Below are 16998 nucleotides of genomic sequence, written 5' to 3' on the forward strand. Positions count from 1 at the left end.
ATTAATTAATTTATAAAGTGTCCATACTCAAATACGATGCCTGTTATTGCACTCCACATGAAATTTTGCAGCTGCCGAAAGAAATGGTTTGTAGGGCCAGCTAAATTCTACCGGCGTTACCCAAGACCGACTATATTCAGGCCGTGGTACTGAACTGCAAAAAAATACGATAATGGTACTAGTTATTGATTATCTTCGAATGCAATGCCCTCCTGTTCGCAATAAATAAAAAAATCGATTGTGAATTTTGTTAAAATTTTTCGATTTATGTCATTTTATGCAACAATCGTCATTTTTCCATAAACAGGTTAACCCTATTGCCTTCTAAGTTATGAGAAATATGTAGCTAACATTATCATCGAAGTTTCTAGTTTTGTACCACGGTCTGACTATAGGTAGTAGACCTTTAAAGTCACTGCAAGCTGATCCAGAATGATACGCTTTTGTGGCATCTCAGTATTTGCGGTACCTACGTGTGGCCCTCCCATAATAAACCTAGTTTTTACAGCATTCGAAATGGACCGGAACGCACGGACCACAGCTCTGGTTAATGAAATTCTAAGATTACCACTACATAATATGTCTTGTGGAAAAATTAATAAGAATCTTGAGCATGTAATGTCGTCATGAGAATGTCGTACACACAATATAAAAATAATAAGATTTTGAGTTGTTTTGATATAAAGTTTTTACGCGATCTTAATACATTGGACGCTAAAGACTCGTCCAGCGCGTATCGATAGGTGACCATTCGATATAATTAGCATGTTATTTAAATGTGGTAATTAAAAAGTAATTATCTAGCCAGCAGTCAATAATATAAATAAAATAAATTCTGATTAATGAAAGTTTATATTCCAGGATTCGCCTTCTGACATCTTCAATATCTGTGGATATGATATTACTGATTTAATTAATTAAGTGATCGTAAATAGTACAATATTTATAAATATAATGTAGTGACGTCCCGTGGGGATATAAACTTAGGGTGCTTATAAATTATATGGGGCAGATATAGTAAGGAAAATAATAATAATTACCATTTTTACAGAATATTTTGTAAAAAATATATTTTTAGATGAGGTACTGAAACACGTTGCTTGCCCAAATCTTTAGTAGTAGTGCGTATCAGATGTCTACTACTGTTATTGCTTTTTCCCGTCTTATGTAATTAGGTAGATATATTATAAGGTATATTATCGAGTGCTTCGGTTCATAAAGTTTTCTATTTCGAGCGCTGTACATAACATATTTACGTCCTAGGTACCTTTATTTATTTTGCAAATATAAAAAGTGATTGTAAAGTACCTAATCATAACTACTTAATCATAACCTACTTAGAACAACATTATATTATGCATAATATGTTTAAAATTACCAGGAGGAATGTCCTTTTTTCCAGGGCCGCTTTTCCGAGCGTCGCGATGCTTCAAAACGAAGTCTCGTTTCTGACCTAGAGAAATAGACGCAATCGGCGCTGTACCGTCTAGTTCTGCCTCATCGTCTCTGTGTTCACCAATGTGATCTTTTCCATCTCTATACCTAAAAACAAAAACGGACTTTTAATGATAGTTGGTTGACAAACATATTATTTCAATCTATAGGTAAACGAAATTGATTTACATACTTCGGAATAATCTCAGAAACAATCGTAGGTTTCTTTTTACCGCATGTGGCTTGATAGAAAGAGTGAGAAGAGAGAAAAAGTATTTACCTATTCATTAATAAAAAATTAATGAATATTAATAAGAAATGGAATAGTTTACAAAAACAGTAGCGAACACAATATGACCTAGGTTGCTTACATAGACATCTTTTGAAAATATTAGTTAGATATTAATCTGGGGTTAATAATAATGAGTATATTCAACGATTAAAGGTTATATTAAATAATAATCATTGTATAAGTGGCGAAGGGTGGAGGTAGGCTGTTAAGATCCGCCATCATTTTTTTTCCCGATCATAATAAGATCATATGGGCCTCCAAAGAGTAGAGGTTTGTATTACAGATTTTTGTTTTTACGAGAAAAACATGTCAGCCACTTGCTCAACCTATTATGTCCATACTCATACATAAATTGAAAAACAACATGACGTGTACTTGCCAGACCCAGGATTCGAACCTGGGATCCACGACGCCATAGGTCGACGCTTAAGCCGCGCAGCCATCAATAGTGCACATTAAACTTTGTCATTAATTATTAAACTAATTGTTTTCATTGAACTAATAACTTATTTAGTGCTAACAATGTGACTTGCGCGTTTGGAGTAGTTGACTATTAGATATAATTAACATGATATTTAAATGTGGTAATTAAAAAGTAATTAACTAGTACGTAGTGAATGTAATAATACAGTTGACAGATGTTGGTTAGTTTTTAAAATTCAATTAAACCCTGCGAAAACCAAGTTATTATAGAATAGTCAAAAAATACTCGTCTACCTATCTATAAAATATCTAAAATTATGGAATTAAATCATATTACATAACTTTGAATATTTTATAGATATAATAATATTTTTATCTATTATAGTTTAGTTTAGAAGTGCTTCATGAATTTAAAAAAATGAACCAACAATATGACATGTGTAATAAATAATATGTATTTTTAATCCAATGAAAACAAATTCTAAGTATGAATGAAAAAGTGTGCACAATTTTTTTGTATCGCCCAAAATATACCAAAACTATTATTGTTTAGTATAGGCAGGGTATAATCGATTTTTAAACACTAACACCATCTGTATTTGTAGCTAAGTTCAATACCATAGATGTATTAAAATAATACCTATAAACAAATACGTACGACACAAAACAATAATAAATTGTAATTAAATGTTATTTAACTTGTCATAACTATTTGTTTTTTGGCTTAATGTTAGAGCTACAGGTGAAACGTCGATTATGCACATCACCTAAAGTCATAGTTTCGTGTATTTTTTTTGTATCACAACATGAAAACAGAATGTTAAATCATACTTAAATAATATTATAACATAACAATATTCTTTAATTATTATTATATTGTGTAAACCTAGTTTAAAAATTAAACATCCGCTTAAGACTTCAAAGAGTTAGTAATAATTATTATTGGATAATATTCCAATGTAAAAACACAATACCTGTTGATGAGAACAAAATCAAAGCGATAGCCGGTAAGCTGGGTTAGTTTGTCTCGAATAGTCTCCAAGGGACACGGCCAAGGAAGGGCTGGAACTGTTAGTCCAGAAAACTTGTAAGAAATTCCAGGATCTCCATAAGCGACCTGCTGCCGAGGAATAGCATGCCATTTTCCAAAGACCCTGATAGAAACATACAACGATAGGTGCTCCATATATTTAAACTATTGTTCTATGGAAAGAAAAGGCATAGTGATGGATGCAACATGAATAAGTATTAAAAAAAATTCAAAACTAAATTTATGAAAAATAATTAATTGTGCCATCTACCTACCAAGTTATGAAGAAAATATATACGATCGATCTTTGACATTTTTTTCAATTTTGCTGTCGGTATGTAGAGACAATATGTCTATTTTACGCAATTTATCTGCATTTGTCCTCTTACGGGCACTCATTTTTTTGTGCGTAGGTTTTGTCATAATATTTTAAAACTAGTCAATATACACTGGTATTAAATTGCCATGCAATTAACATGCCAACAATTTAAAATGACACAACTGAGAGAAATATCTATTTTTAATAAAACATTTCTTTTATTCACATATATTATCAATATGTATTTGTATTCTTTCAATGTCTAGAGATACCGGTGTCCAGACACTCTCAGGCTCATCAAGTCTCATCCATTCTTCTTAGTCTTCAGCAGTATTCGATCAGTCCTGTACGCTAAGCAGATCCAGCACTCTCCATTATTCAGGCTCTCCCTTCATGCTTTCGAAGTAACCCGACACTAGTCGTTCAAGGTGATAACATTATAAAAGATGCCAACCAGCTGCTAAAAATCAGGAACTGGAAAAGACGTGCTGTAATATGTGCGATAAAAATGGATTATAAATATGTGAATAAAAAAGAGAGATTAGACTAATTGTAAGTTAAAAATAGAGCATGAGTGAGATGTAAGCGTAAAGGTAAAATAGGATGATTAAATTATTCAGGGCATGAGATCGCGCTGACAAATGTATGTGACTATCAGAGAACTAGCATCTATAGAATATAATAAAAAAAGGAATTTAAATAGACTAAGAAAACTATGTATAAACAAGACTTGTAAGTGTATGATAAAATTGATAGATAATAAGGGCGCCAAGTGCTTTCTACTTGTGTGTACATAACGAAATACCATATAAATAAAGAAAACACTAGATTTAGAGTTAACAATAATTGTTTATTATGGGCTAAAAAACATTGAATTTATTTTAACAAGTATAATAATTACAGAGACATGAAATTACGGAGACTTGTGATCTTTTTTATGCGAAAACATACTATTTTACAAAAACATTATAATAAAAATAATAGGGTACTGGACGCTCGTTCATTTGAAGTTGAAGAGACTGATTTTGGAAATTAATGTTAATAAAAGTGAAAGAAAAACTGATTTTTATGTGGCCGGCGTCCGACCGGCCATGAACCAAAAGTAGGTTAAGTTGAAAGATCCATCCAGTTGAGAAGTCAGGGTAAAAGTGATCGAGATCGATGAAGGTGCAACCCTCCTGCCCGCCAAAGTACAAGTAGGATCTCGTCCTGCCGCAGGGTGGGGGTTTGTGTGAAAGACCAACAATCTTGCATCCTCTTCTATCGGTTAGAATTTACCTACTTTGACTTAAGGTATAGGTAGGTATTCACAACGTGACAGTGCGAAGGACCGTTCTGGCTGGAGGACGGCGGTAGAGGAGGCCAGAGCTCGACTTGAGCTGTAGCGCCATCGAAGAAGAAGTCGTTCAAACATTTTGCAAAATGAAGCAAAAATAACTCGAAAACTAGAGCTAGCTAGTCTATGCGTTGTCATATTTTCCATTATACGAAATTATTCATATTTACCGAGAATTTATTGCAATTATAAGAAAACATCCTACTTAGTTGGAAACCCACTATCAATATTTGCATATCATAATTTAAGTAAAATTGTGTAATGTTAAAAAGGTGTCAATTTCTGTTATTGCAAATTACCTACCGACAGAGTAAACAAAATTGGCACGTGTAAAGATTTCATTTATAAAATAAAACGGTACAGGTTTGCTGCTATAGTAGATCGAGGAAAATGTTGGGTGCTGCACGAAGAAAATATTTACAGAACTTAGGATGGCTTGCATTGTCCATAATACTCTTACCTGCATAATAAATTAAAATTACAAAAAAGACTACTTACTTGACTTTGACTAAGTCTCCTGTGAAATATTGGAGACTATCTTCGAGTTCATGCAAAAGTGCATCTGCAGAAGATCTTTTGAAGATAATGGTGTAGTCAAGATCCAGAGATTCAGCCCGTATTTTTCGCCATTCAAGGGAGTCACGTTCAATATTCTTGATTTCCTCCATAATCTGAAAAAAAATCCATTACAAATATAGTTATCAATAAGTATGATCATGACCCCTATAAGGGGGGGGGGGCTGACAGGGCTCTAGCTTGGGAGCCCGGCTCGGCGGGTCGACCAGTTTAGTGAGACAAACACACTCCACACATTTGTTCAATTATACTTTAGTTCTTATAGGGAAACAACTCAACATTTTAAGGTTTTAAGTTAATAATGCCATTCAATATAGAAAAGTCTTATCTTTATAACTTAATTTTAAAAAAATCAAAAATCTCTTCCACGGGTCAAAAAATTGAATTACCCTTTCTGGGATTTATCATTAATTCAAAGTCTACTATTTATCTCAGATCTTAACAGCCTACCTCCATCCTTCGCCACTGATACCTACTATATACGCCATATACGGTATACTAAATACTAAGTACATAGTAACATACATGTTTTTTACTCAGATTAAGTCGCTGATGTCGACATCGTAAGTTAGGCGCCTTTTAGTACTCAGTAATATGTTGGTAGATATCCATCACAATAAAAAAATATTATAAGTGTATTTTGATGACACACAGTAAGTACTTGATAAAGCTTACTATGTGCGCGAAACAAGTGTAAAATATCTTTTATATATTGTTGTGAATAGAAACTTATAGATATATTTTATATTATCATGAATTACGTATAAATAATTGTATTAAATTATAAGCGTATGTGGAATCTACTGAATATAATAAAGTAGGTTATGTAAGGATTATGAAAGGTTAAATCACCCATGTAAACATTATTGACAAAATCTAAACGTACCTTAACAATTATTATTATTGAATTCAACTTTAGATTATAGTATTATGAAAAATTAATGAATATCGGAAGTAAATAGTGAAATAGAATTGACAGTGTTTCATTGAATGTTGAAAGATGAAAATAAAAATGTAACTAAACAGTTTTCTAGGGCCTATACGAAAAACATTATTATATATAATTATTATATTGTAATAACAATAACCAATGGTTTACACAGTGCAGTCAGATGGTCCGCGATGTTTCGACGAATTGACAGAAATATTAGTATTGCTTATATTATACAAATTGCAAAATTGCACGAAGGTTTGGTTTGGTCTCACAGTGAAAGTGCTAAATGTATATGCCTATTCATCTTCCGAGTAGGTAGCTCAAGTGGTTCCGCTTCATAAACTTTTCCAAAATGACCGCGAATTGATAGTACACAAAACTGCGTTTTTATTTTAAAATATTACATAATAATATTCAGCAGAACGACGATTCTATCTCTGGGGACATCGGCAAATTAAATATATTAGTATGGATGAGATTATGGGCGAAAATCTTATTTAGTTCAAAATCACATATTCATATTTATTATTATGATCGTTTCTATCATACTTAAGCTCACATTACATCGGCAGATTCTCAGGCTAATTTAACGTTTACATAATGAAGACTGCCTGACTCAGGGGGGCCCGGCGTGGCGGTTCGATCAGATATGTGAGATAAAAACACATCACAAATTTGCTCTAATAGTTTTAAAAAAAATCTCCTGTGGAACTATTTCACGAGGAGTATATTAACATTTAAAAAAAATGAGGTTGTACGATGCAATTTTTGATTGTTTTGTGTTGATACTCGATAACTCCATAATTCAAGTACTTATAAGTATTAAAACTACAAAGAATACACTGAAGCCTTTAATTTTACCTCTAACACAATTTTGAAATCGCATCTAGGTATTCGTCACACATGACACTAAACTTAGCGATAGGTAGGGAGGCCTGCCAAAGATCCTGGCCAGGGGGCCCGCTTTAGGATGTGGGGGCCATGGCCTGACTATTCATTATTTTAACAGATAAGTAAATAACAGCTAGTAAGTACAATCAGCAACTCGTTGCTTGTCTAAATACGAGTAGTATTTGTTGCTTTACTTATAATTGTTCACACTAGCAACTGATCGTATACTTATTATGAACCAATTATATCAAATGTCATCATCACAGTCTAGATCTAGCTCACGATGATCATTGGATCTGGCTGGATCTGCGAGTTCGCTGGTGTTATTTATTAAGCCTTTATGACGTTGCACCATTTGATTCTCCTGACTCCTGTCCATGTCACATAAAAAGGGTGGACTGTGAAAACATGATAATTTTTAACATAAGTTATCATACATTTACGAACGCCTAGGAAACTGCCTCAATTTTATAGATACATAGTTTAAATTATTTATTATGTTGTGTCGTAAACGTAATGTGATGTAAAAATATGAATTAAAATTCCATCCGCAATTTTTGTAATGTATTTTTTGTTAGGTACGTCCCATGTTTAAGACGTAAGTTAACCAAATGCGATGATTACTTTGCACCAGCTGTACGTTATTATACGAGGCATTAAAACGTATTTTTCAGTTTATTTTTTGTATTCCTACTAAATTGCTGTAATATCTTACCTACAACATACCTCACGAGACAAATATGTTATCAAGTGAACAATTTTAAAATTACAATTAGTACATTAAGAGGGATCCTTATACCAGCAGAGGCACCAAGGGGAAAAATACGAAGCTTGCAAGTTGAGACATTTTTTTTTTTGATAATTTACAATTTCAACTGTATTAAATTAATAAATATGTATCTGAAAACATTAAAAAGATTTTTTTAAAGATAAACTTACAATAATTGTAAAAAAATGTGAATTTGTTACATATTTATGTCACGAATAACGTTATTACTAGATTACATTTATAGTCATATTTATTATTAAAATTTAGTTTATTAAGTTTTCAATTTTTTACCGTGTAGATTTTTGACAAATTAATCGTTTTAATATTTATTTTAAATATAAATGTATAACTTGAAATCCTTTTTATTTCCGCTAGGTGCCTCTGCTGGTATAACCGAGATAAATACAAATATGTACATAAACGCTATGTGCAACCGTTCATACATTGAAAGTTATGTAGCTACATTATTAGTTTAAATTTCAGAAACCAATATATTATACAATATACATGTTTCTAATAACTTAATAAGCAGCCACTCAAATATTATAAAATCGACAGTAGGTACATTAAATCGGCGACGCCAACAAAATGTGATCTCGCACACAGGTGCAATCACTCATCAATATTATAATAATATGTAGTTGAACAACTTAACCTTGCGCAGATTACGATTTCTTCTACTGCGCACGAATTACATAGGTTAAATTTAATTATTGTCACCTTTATTATTTCTGACTGCTCTTGCATGAAGCCTGTTGCATCGTTTCCTCTCGCACGGCGTTGCTTAAGAGCGTATTTCAGTGAAACGGCAAATAATTTTCAACAGTACGTGCGACGAAATTTGCCACTCGTTGCCAATCGGAAACGGACCGTCAAGGTGTCGGCACGTTGATTTGTTATGTCATGGCGTCGGATGAATATATTATTAAATCGTGTAAAGATGATTAAAAAACTTTACGTATGTACTTGAAAAAGAAAACATGTCAATGAATATACTATTATTATTAGTAATATAACAATAAACATAACATTAAATCGACGCATGTTGATTTTTTATGACAAATTATATTTCGTTCGGCACTCGTCATTTGCACAATCCGCGCATCGCCTAGCCACGATCTTTTTAGACCATGCCTCAACTGAAATATAGCTTTAACTACGTCATATTTTCAGTCAAAACTATCAAACTTGGTTTAAAACCATACAGAGTACGCTTTCAGGTTAGAATTACCAGTACTTAACTATATAAAACCGTATTGGCTGCAAATCGCTCCATACAAATTGGCTGCATATCGTCGCCCTAATATCAATAGGCCGATTTATGAACGGCACCGATTGTCATAAGGAATGTCAGAAATTATCTACACGTCAAATCTATGCCGGTTTAGCTAAATGATCAACTTCGACTCAACCATAACACACTCAAACCAATTATTAATCATTATGAAACTTAGAGATCCATCAATTAGACTTCAACATTACTTCGATTTCAATATAATACCCCGCTTACACGCGCATGAATTTACTGTCAACAATACCTACGTATTATCGTGGCCATAACAATAAAAAGCACGTGTAAACATGTAATATTATCTTGCAAGTTGCAATATTGCATGCATGAATCAAAAGAGTTCGGAAGCTTCTGAATTCTCACGCAACAGTTGGGGGTTGATAGATATCTGTGCCTGCGCAGTAGACCTATAGTGGCAAACCTGCCGGAAAAAAAAACAAACTACACCGCGCAGAGGCTTATTTTGAGGTTAATTTTCATGACCTGTCAAATAGTACCTACCATTAAATGACAACATTGCGTCTCGCTCACTCTTGACGAATGAGATTGGCGAGACAGTCATCACTTTTACGTGTAAACACTAAACAGTTATTGTCGCGATGGTCTAAAATACACATTATTGTTGTAGGCAAATGCATGCACGTGTACACGTGCAAGTAACAAAAAAAATATTAGCATTTTATGCCAAAGGTGACAAGCCACGTTAATTTAGTTGCCGATGCAAATATTTTTTTCCAATCAACAATATTGCATCAACTTTGTGAGCGTTAGTGCATTTATTAAGTAACATGTGTAAGTATTGCGAAAATCAACCACAATACGCACATATAGAAAAGTTGACGAGTTGCGGTTGTTGCGAGCATGCATGTATGCAACCGCTTGCAGTAAATACCTACTTTAGATTGACAAACAAAGGTATGTTCTCCAAAAAGTACAATCATAATTATCCACTGAGTCAAGATCAACCATTTGTTAGAACTCACAGACCTTACTAAATAATGCAAATAACGTAATGTAATAACTACCTATTATAAAAATTCTTACATGTCAGAAGTCATAATACCTGGTAACATAACAATGTCATAATGCTTATTGTGCAAGACTGTGTGAAACTCCCGGACAATATTGAACAATAAATAAGTAGGTGCTTATTGAAATATAATATCTTGACATTGGATATTTTTTTAATGTATACATTCTATACTATAATAAGATTTTTTTTTCTCAAATACCAAATATACACAAGATTTATGAACGTACGAATCTGTATTAATGAAGATACATAATTTTGAAAATATTTTAGAAAAGAAGTTAGACCAAGTGGAATTCGAACTCACACCTTTCATTGATCGGGTGAGTAATATTATTCTTTGAACTATTGATCAATTTATGATTTGTACGAATTCACGGAATTTGAAGTACCTTTGATGGTTAATATACAAATTTGTATCAGTATTAAGTTAGGCACATGGAGAGTGCGTGTGCGTTCTTCTTTGTATGTTATAATAATATGTCTACATTTTCTATCCGTATTTCACGCCGACAATGTTGTGGATGATTACTAGTGAATAATGATATTATATTAAACAGTCCATAACCAAGCAAATTATATAGACAATGAACAATATTTAGGTATGTACCTACCTACCAAATTACTTTTCGAAAAACCTTCTTGTTTTTGAACAGGTGATTTTTTACCTTACTGTATCACCTTCAAACCTTTTGTGGTAGGTATATGACTAATATTATTTGTACCATGGAGCTAAAACTCTGGAAGTCAAATATCCCTACAAAATAACGAATCTTTTCATATAGGTATCATAGATTATTTTGTTAAAACTGTGAATTACGTAATATTACATCATTATTAAAGACATTTTCGGTTAGGTATATTAAATATTTTTTTGTTTTATTATGGTGAATATGTTATTACACTTATTACACTTCGGAATTATCTACTCTAATGTGTATATTGTTATAACGCTACTATGGTGGACTTAGAAATTTAAAAAAAATGCTACTAAAAGAGTACCTACTATGATATCAATTTAAATTATATGTTCCCATTGATAATAATTACAAGTACTATATTTTAAGCCAGTACACACGTCAATGCAAGAATACTTTAAAAAATCACTAAAACATCGCAAATTTCATCGTCATCAATCTTCTTCAGTCAATTTGAAGAATTATGAAGACATACAGTTTTAAAATATAGTTTTTTGATTGCAACCACCTAACTACTACATCGAATATCACGCATAGTTGTTTTAAGGCGTACACATGCCCTTAGGCAAATTTATTTATAAGGCTCTGCGCCGAATATTTTATAATATATTTTGATGTATTCATCGAATGCGTTGTGAATTTTTACTGGTGTAAGGCGACGAATGAGAATCGAGGACATACAAATTCGCAAATATAAGATTTAAACTTTAAACTTAAAGTACATACTATATCTGTGATTGTACAATTAAGACTTTGAACAAATACTCCTTAATAACAGACATCTTTGAAGCAAAGGTTTTTGTTATCCAACTATCCTGAAAATTATTTAAAAATAATTTTCATGAATATGGATTGATAAAAATTAATAGTCTATCTGCTTCTAATTGTATGTGAATTCCTTACATACTATATATTTTATTATTTTCATATATGAATTTCAACATTTATTTTTTTACGCGCATATCTATTGACGTATAGAGTAGGTACAATTTGTCAGCTGCATGCGCGAAAAAAATCTCATATCCACGAAACCAATTTTCAAAACATTGTATTAAGGGGGGACATGCTCGTCGAAGGTCAAAATTGAGTTTTTATCTTATTTTCAAACCATGATCCTGGACACTCCTTAAACGTTGTAGATAATCTATTTATATAATTTTGAAGCCTTATTATCCTTTATAGTTATTTTAAACATTTTATGACTGCATAAAGTATTTTTGTTACATAAAATAGTATTCTTTTAAACCTCTCGCTCTAATGTTTTAGAATATAGTCATATTTCGGTACATAACTGTGCAGTGGTGTTAAGATTTTTTACATTTATTAATTTTTAAACGCATTTATAAAACCATTAGTATAATTTATTACGAGATAATTTTTGTAAAATATTCACGATAAAAAATTATATTGATAATCTCTGTGATCCCAAATTTGACAAGAATTAGGCATTATATTATTAAAAAAATCGGCAAGATTAACACATTTCAAGATGATTCTAAAGATACTTATTATAAGCTATGTCTTTGACCATTCAAGTGTGATAAACATCTTATGAATAATGATTGCTTTATAATAATTATTGACCTAAGAATAAGGTAGTGTTTTTTTGAAATACGCCATTTCTTTTGGCATTCCCCAGTGGTTAAGCTACAACATACGGCCATAGCCATAAATTGACAAACTATAATTAAAGTAGGGAGTAAAATTATGTTAACGCGCGTGTTTGAACATGTACCTATCCGATTTTTTTTTTATTTTTTTTAACGATACATGTTCAAACACGCGCGTCAATATCATTTTACTCTCTATTTCAATTATAGTTTGTCAATTTATGGCTACGGCCGTATGTTGTAGCTTAACCACTGGGGAATGACAAAAGAAATGGCGTATTTCAAAAAAACACTACCTTATTCTTAGGTCAATAATTATTATAAAGCAATCATTATTCATAAGATGTTTATCACACTTGAATGGTCAAAGACATAGCTTATAATAAGTATCTTTAGAATCATCTTCAAATGTGTTAGTTAATCTTGCCGATTTTTTTAATAATAAAATGCCTAATTCTTGTCAAATTTGGGATCACAGAGATTATCAATATAATTTTTTATCGTGAATATTTTACAAAAATTATCTCGTAATAAATTATACTAATGGTTTTATAAATGCGTTTAAAAATTAATAAATGTAAAAAATCATAACACCACTGCACAGTTATGTACCGAAATATGACTATATTATAAAACATTAGAGCGAGAGGTTTAAAAGAATACTATTTTATGTAACAAAAATACTTTATGCAGTCATCAAATGTTTAAAATAACTATAAAGGATAATAAGGCTTCAAAATTATATAAATAGATTATCTACAACGTTTAAGGAGTGTCCAGGATCATGGTTTGAAAATACGATAAAAACTCAAATTTGACCTACGACGAGCACGTGGGCCGTTAAGTATTCTCTTAATTATTTGCAATACTTTAAATTTTGGCACCCCTAAGGTATCTATGATACACATAAGTACCTTTTTACATGTCACTGGGATAAATTCCGAGGCCACAGTATCATAATGACCACAAGCCCTTGTCGTTTCGAGTGTACGATCGACAAATAAATGTTTATACGTGGGAAGAACTTTATGGATTATAATTTTTATATTTTGGAATGTCTTTAGTCGATCTGTAATACACTTATAATAATACTTCATGGAAAAAATTAAATTTCGATTGTAGCTAGCACATTGTACGATCGAAATGCATTTTTAATACCTCTACGCCCATCCATATATTTTTTTCAAATTATGCATTTTGTTTAAATTGCAGAATTAATTACCAGTGGCGTTCACAAATATATTCATAGATCCGTCAAAATAAGCTTATTTTGATATTTTCTTACATAAATTTTATTCATTCATTCATCTGGTTTTGGGAAATATTTTTTCTTTGTTAATAATATCACTCCCTTCAAATCACTCACATAATTGCTATTACTTGTGATCGTTGTTTTTTAAACGCTATTTAATTAAAACAAACTTGCAACACCAATGTAACTATGTAGATAAATATATGCCCATGTTGGACGTCCATTTTTTAGCTCTAAATCATAATTCGACTTTGGTTAGACTTTCATAGACTGTTTTATAAGTAAGTAGTTACTTATCCAGTGCATGATTCCCATATTTTCAGAATTGATAACATGTTTTTGTTGATCTCTATACGTAACCTTACCATTACTTGATTATGATATTTTAATGTCTTGCGACATATAATAGATTTAAATTCGGCAGTTGAAAAGGTGTATATCGAAGGCGAGATGTGTCTTAATAATAAATAAATAAGACTTATAATTACTAAATAATTGTTAGGCATGCATTTTAACAAAGTACTCTATATATAATTTTGAAATATGCACGGATCTTTTGCGTAGTTCCAATTAAAAAAAAACACTAGTTTGATGACAGATAAATGAAATGGAAATATGCACAAAAATTCCCACCATTCCATTTTTGCCTGTAGTCCTTGGCAAAATTAAGGTTGGGAACCCCTGTAAGTAGTGGCTCGATCCCTGCTGATGATGACATGGTACTGCAGATTTCCATATGAAATTGATCGCCCTTAAATAATATACTCTGATAATAAAGTATGATAGTATTTATGTAAAACATTTGACCCAATTACTACAAAACGTCTCCAGCCATTTACGAATTTCCTATTTCTGTCAAATAACTGGAAAGCGATGGGACTTTTCTGCTATCGCGTGTAGTGTAAAAAATCTAATGTTTACTAAGGATTACAATCCCGGGAAATCGGAATTAAGATTCTCAGTCTCGATCTCGGGATTCTGGGATGGTAAAATGATAATTCTGTCTTATGATATAAATTATAAAGTAACACAAAAACAAAGAAAAAGAACGTATATCGACGTAAAACTATGTTTGTTAGCTAAGGTGGTTTTGTGTGAAATTAACGAAAGGAATATTTTTTGATTTTTTATTTAATTAATGAATTATTTACAATGTACAACGTAATATGCACATAACATGCCTACAGATACACAATTATTAACCCCTCCCCTCCTCATTCGTCTTTCTAACCATATATAATATTTCTAACATCGAGGGTCCGAGCAGTTTACACTGTATCTGCAAAGTGGAAAATTTTTGATTTATTATGGTTATATTTTCAAAAGTTATTAGTGCATTTAATGCAACACTTATTTAATATCTTGTATTTTGTTAACTGTCAATTCATGGTGGAACTGCATTGTATTGTTGTTTTAATTTAATCTAACTGTATTCAGTTGAAAATGTCCTTCTGGGGCAGACGAAGCCGGTCCTAATTTATTGATTAAAAGTGGAATAAGTACTACAAAAAAATGCGTTTTATTAAATTAAATTGAAATAACAATATTTATTTAACACACAAACACAGTTCAAACGATAAGTAATAGTGTCAAAAAATCAATAATAAATTGGCGTCGTTAAAATTTGGACATTATTTTTATTTGGTTTAGTAAAAGAAAGACGTATTTCGCAATTGCCATAGATTTTAATATTTTTTTTATTTATTATCACTAAAATAATATTATGTTATGTTTCACATAATACTAATTTTGAAATCCCGGAATATGAGCACTTTCATTCCCGGAACTTTTTAAATCTCATGAAATGGAGTGGGATACCGGGATTGCACGCCCTACCGCTTAGTTTCTCCCCATTCCAGTTAATAAAATGACTGGAAAACTTTATTGGATCAAAGTCATAAATTTGTGAAGTATTGAACGGCATGAAAAATACTATAGATAACACAGAGCGACATAAAATTTCAAAGTACACATTTGATTAACACGCGATTTTGTCACAGTAATAAAGTAAAATTTTTAACTGTGTACCTACCTAATATTGTATTATGGCTTGAATATATTAAATTAGTCAAGCGTCATGAATACTGAATGCACCTTTACTATGAAAAATGAATGGCGTAAAATAACATTTTTAATTTAATAAACTAATTTAACCCTTGAAATACATTGGTCACACGATGATCCAAAATCCGACCGGTGGTTAAAAAAAGTCACCTGCGTCGCAATTTTCTTCATCATTAAAGATTATTTAATAAATTTAGGCTTCCCTGCTTCATTGTTACACATCGATCGTTCCAAATTGCTTTGCAATATAATATTAATATCTATGTGAAATATGACATAAATTTTGTGATGAATATTTTGATGACAATAAAATATTTTTTGAGCTTTTGTTTGACTTTTGCCGTTTTACCACTTAAAAAAATATTTGGGGGGGGGGGGCGGAAATTTTGGGCTGGCACCCGGGCAGCAGTCGCGCTTAGCAACATAAATCTATATTATTTAAAAAGAAACAATTTATGAAAAATACGTACTTAGATAATAAATAATTTATATGTCGGTATAATTTAATTAATAATTTTATGATTGGTTTGAACTGTTAGAAGACACTTTTAAAAATTTCCGACGAATCGGTTGCGATATTCGCGTCAAATAAAATAGCAGCTGATTAGTACATTTGATTGACACTAAAAGGTTCTTTTGGCTTTGTATTCTAAGTTTTTTGTCCTACTTGTAAATGAAACCTGTGACGCCTACGAAACGTACGATTTCATAAAATTATCCAGAATACGAACACCTACTGGACAGCTAAGTATATGTATTCTAGTTTTCAATGTTATTTAATTATTATAATGTACCAAATATTATGTCAATTATGTGGACAAGTTCACACATTGTTTGTGGGTATGAGGTAAAACAGCTCATCGCTTCAAGGTAAGAATCTTTTTTTGCCAATTTAATAACAATTTATTAATACCAGTGGACAAATTGTCGAATAGCATGACAAACAACGATTACGAACAATACAAATAATACGAACTATATCAACAAAATAGTGTTGACTTTATTCACAAAAGGATTGATTATAATAATTTCCTTCCCAATAAGCAAAA

The 16998-nt window shown here is 31.6% G+C and overlaps 1 protein-coding gene across 1 annotated transcript in view; it reads right to left on the bottom strand.

The window, feature by feature from the left end:
- The window catches only part of LOC147064710 (DNA oxidative demethylase ALKBH2-like), a 318791-nt gene that overhangs the window by 700 nt on the left and 301093 nt on the right, over positions 1-16998 (bottom strand). The window contains exons 2-5 of the mRNA XM_085958337.1: positions 5333-5505; positions 3124-3303; positions 1379-1542; positions 28-154 (exon numbers count right to left, since the gene is read on the bottom strand). Of these exons, the coding sequence (XP_085814463.1) occupies positions 117-154; positions 1379-1542; positions 3124-3303; positions 5333-5502 (552 nt within the window). The 5' untranslated portion in view covers positions 5503-5505 and the 3' untranslated portion in view covers positions 28-116. The remainder of the gene's footprint in view (positions 1-27; positions 155-1378; positions 1543-3123; positions 3304-5332; positions 5506-16998) is intronic.

The sequence above is a fragment of the Rhyacophila brunnea genome, unplaced genomic scaffold (genome assembly GCF_057557595.1).
Source record: "Rhyacophila brunnea isolate RB1 unplaced genomic scaffold, BYU_Rbru_1.0 scaffold_7, whole genome shotgun sequence".
In the NCBI taxonomy this organism is placed as follows: domain Eukaryota; kingdom Metazoa; phylum Arthropoda; class Insecta; order Trichoptera; family Rhyacophilidae; genus Rhyacophila; species Rhyacophila brunnea.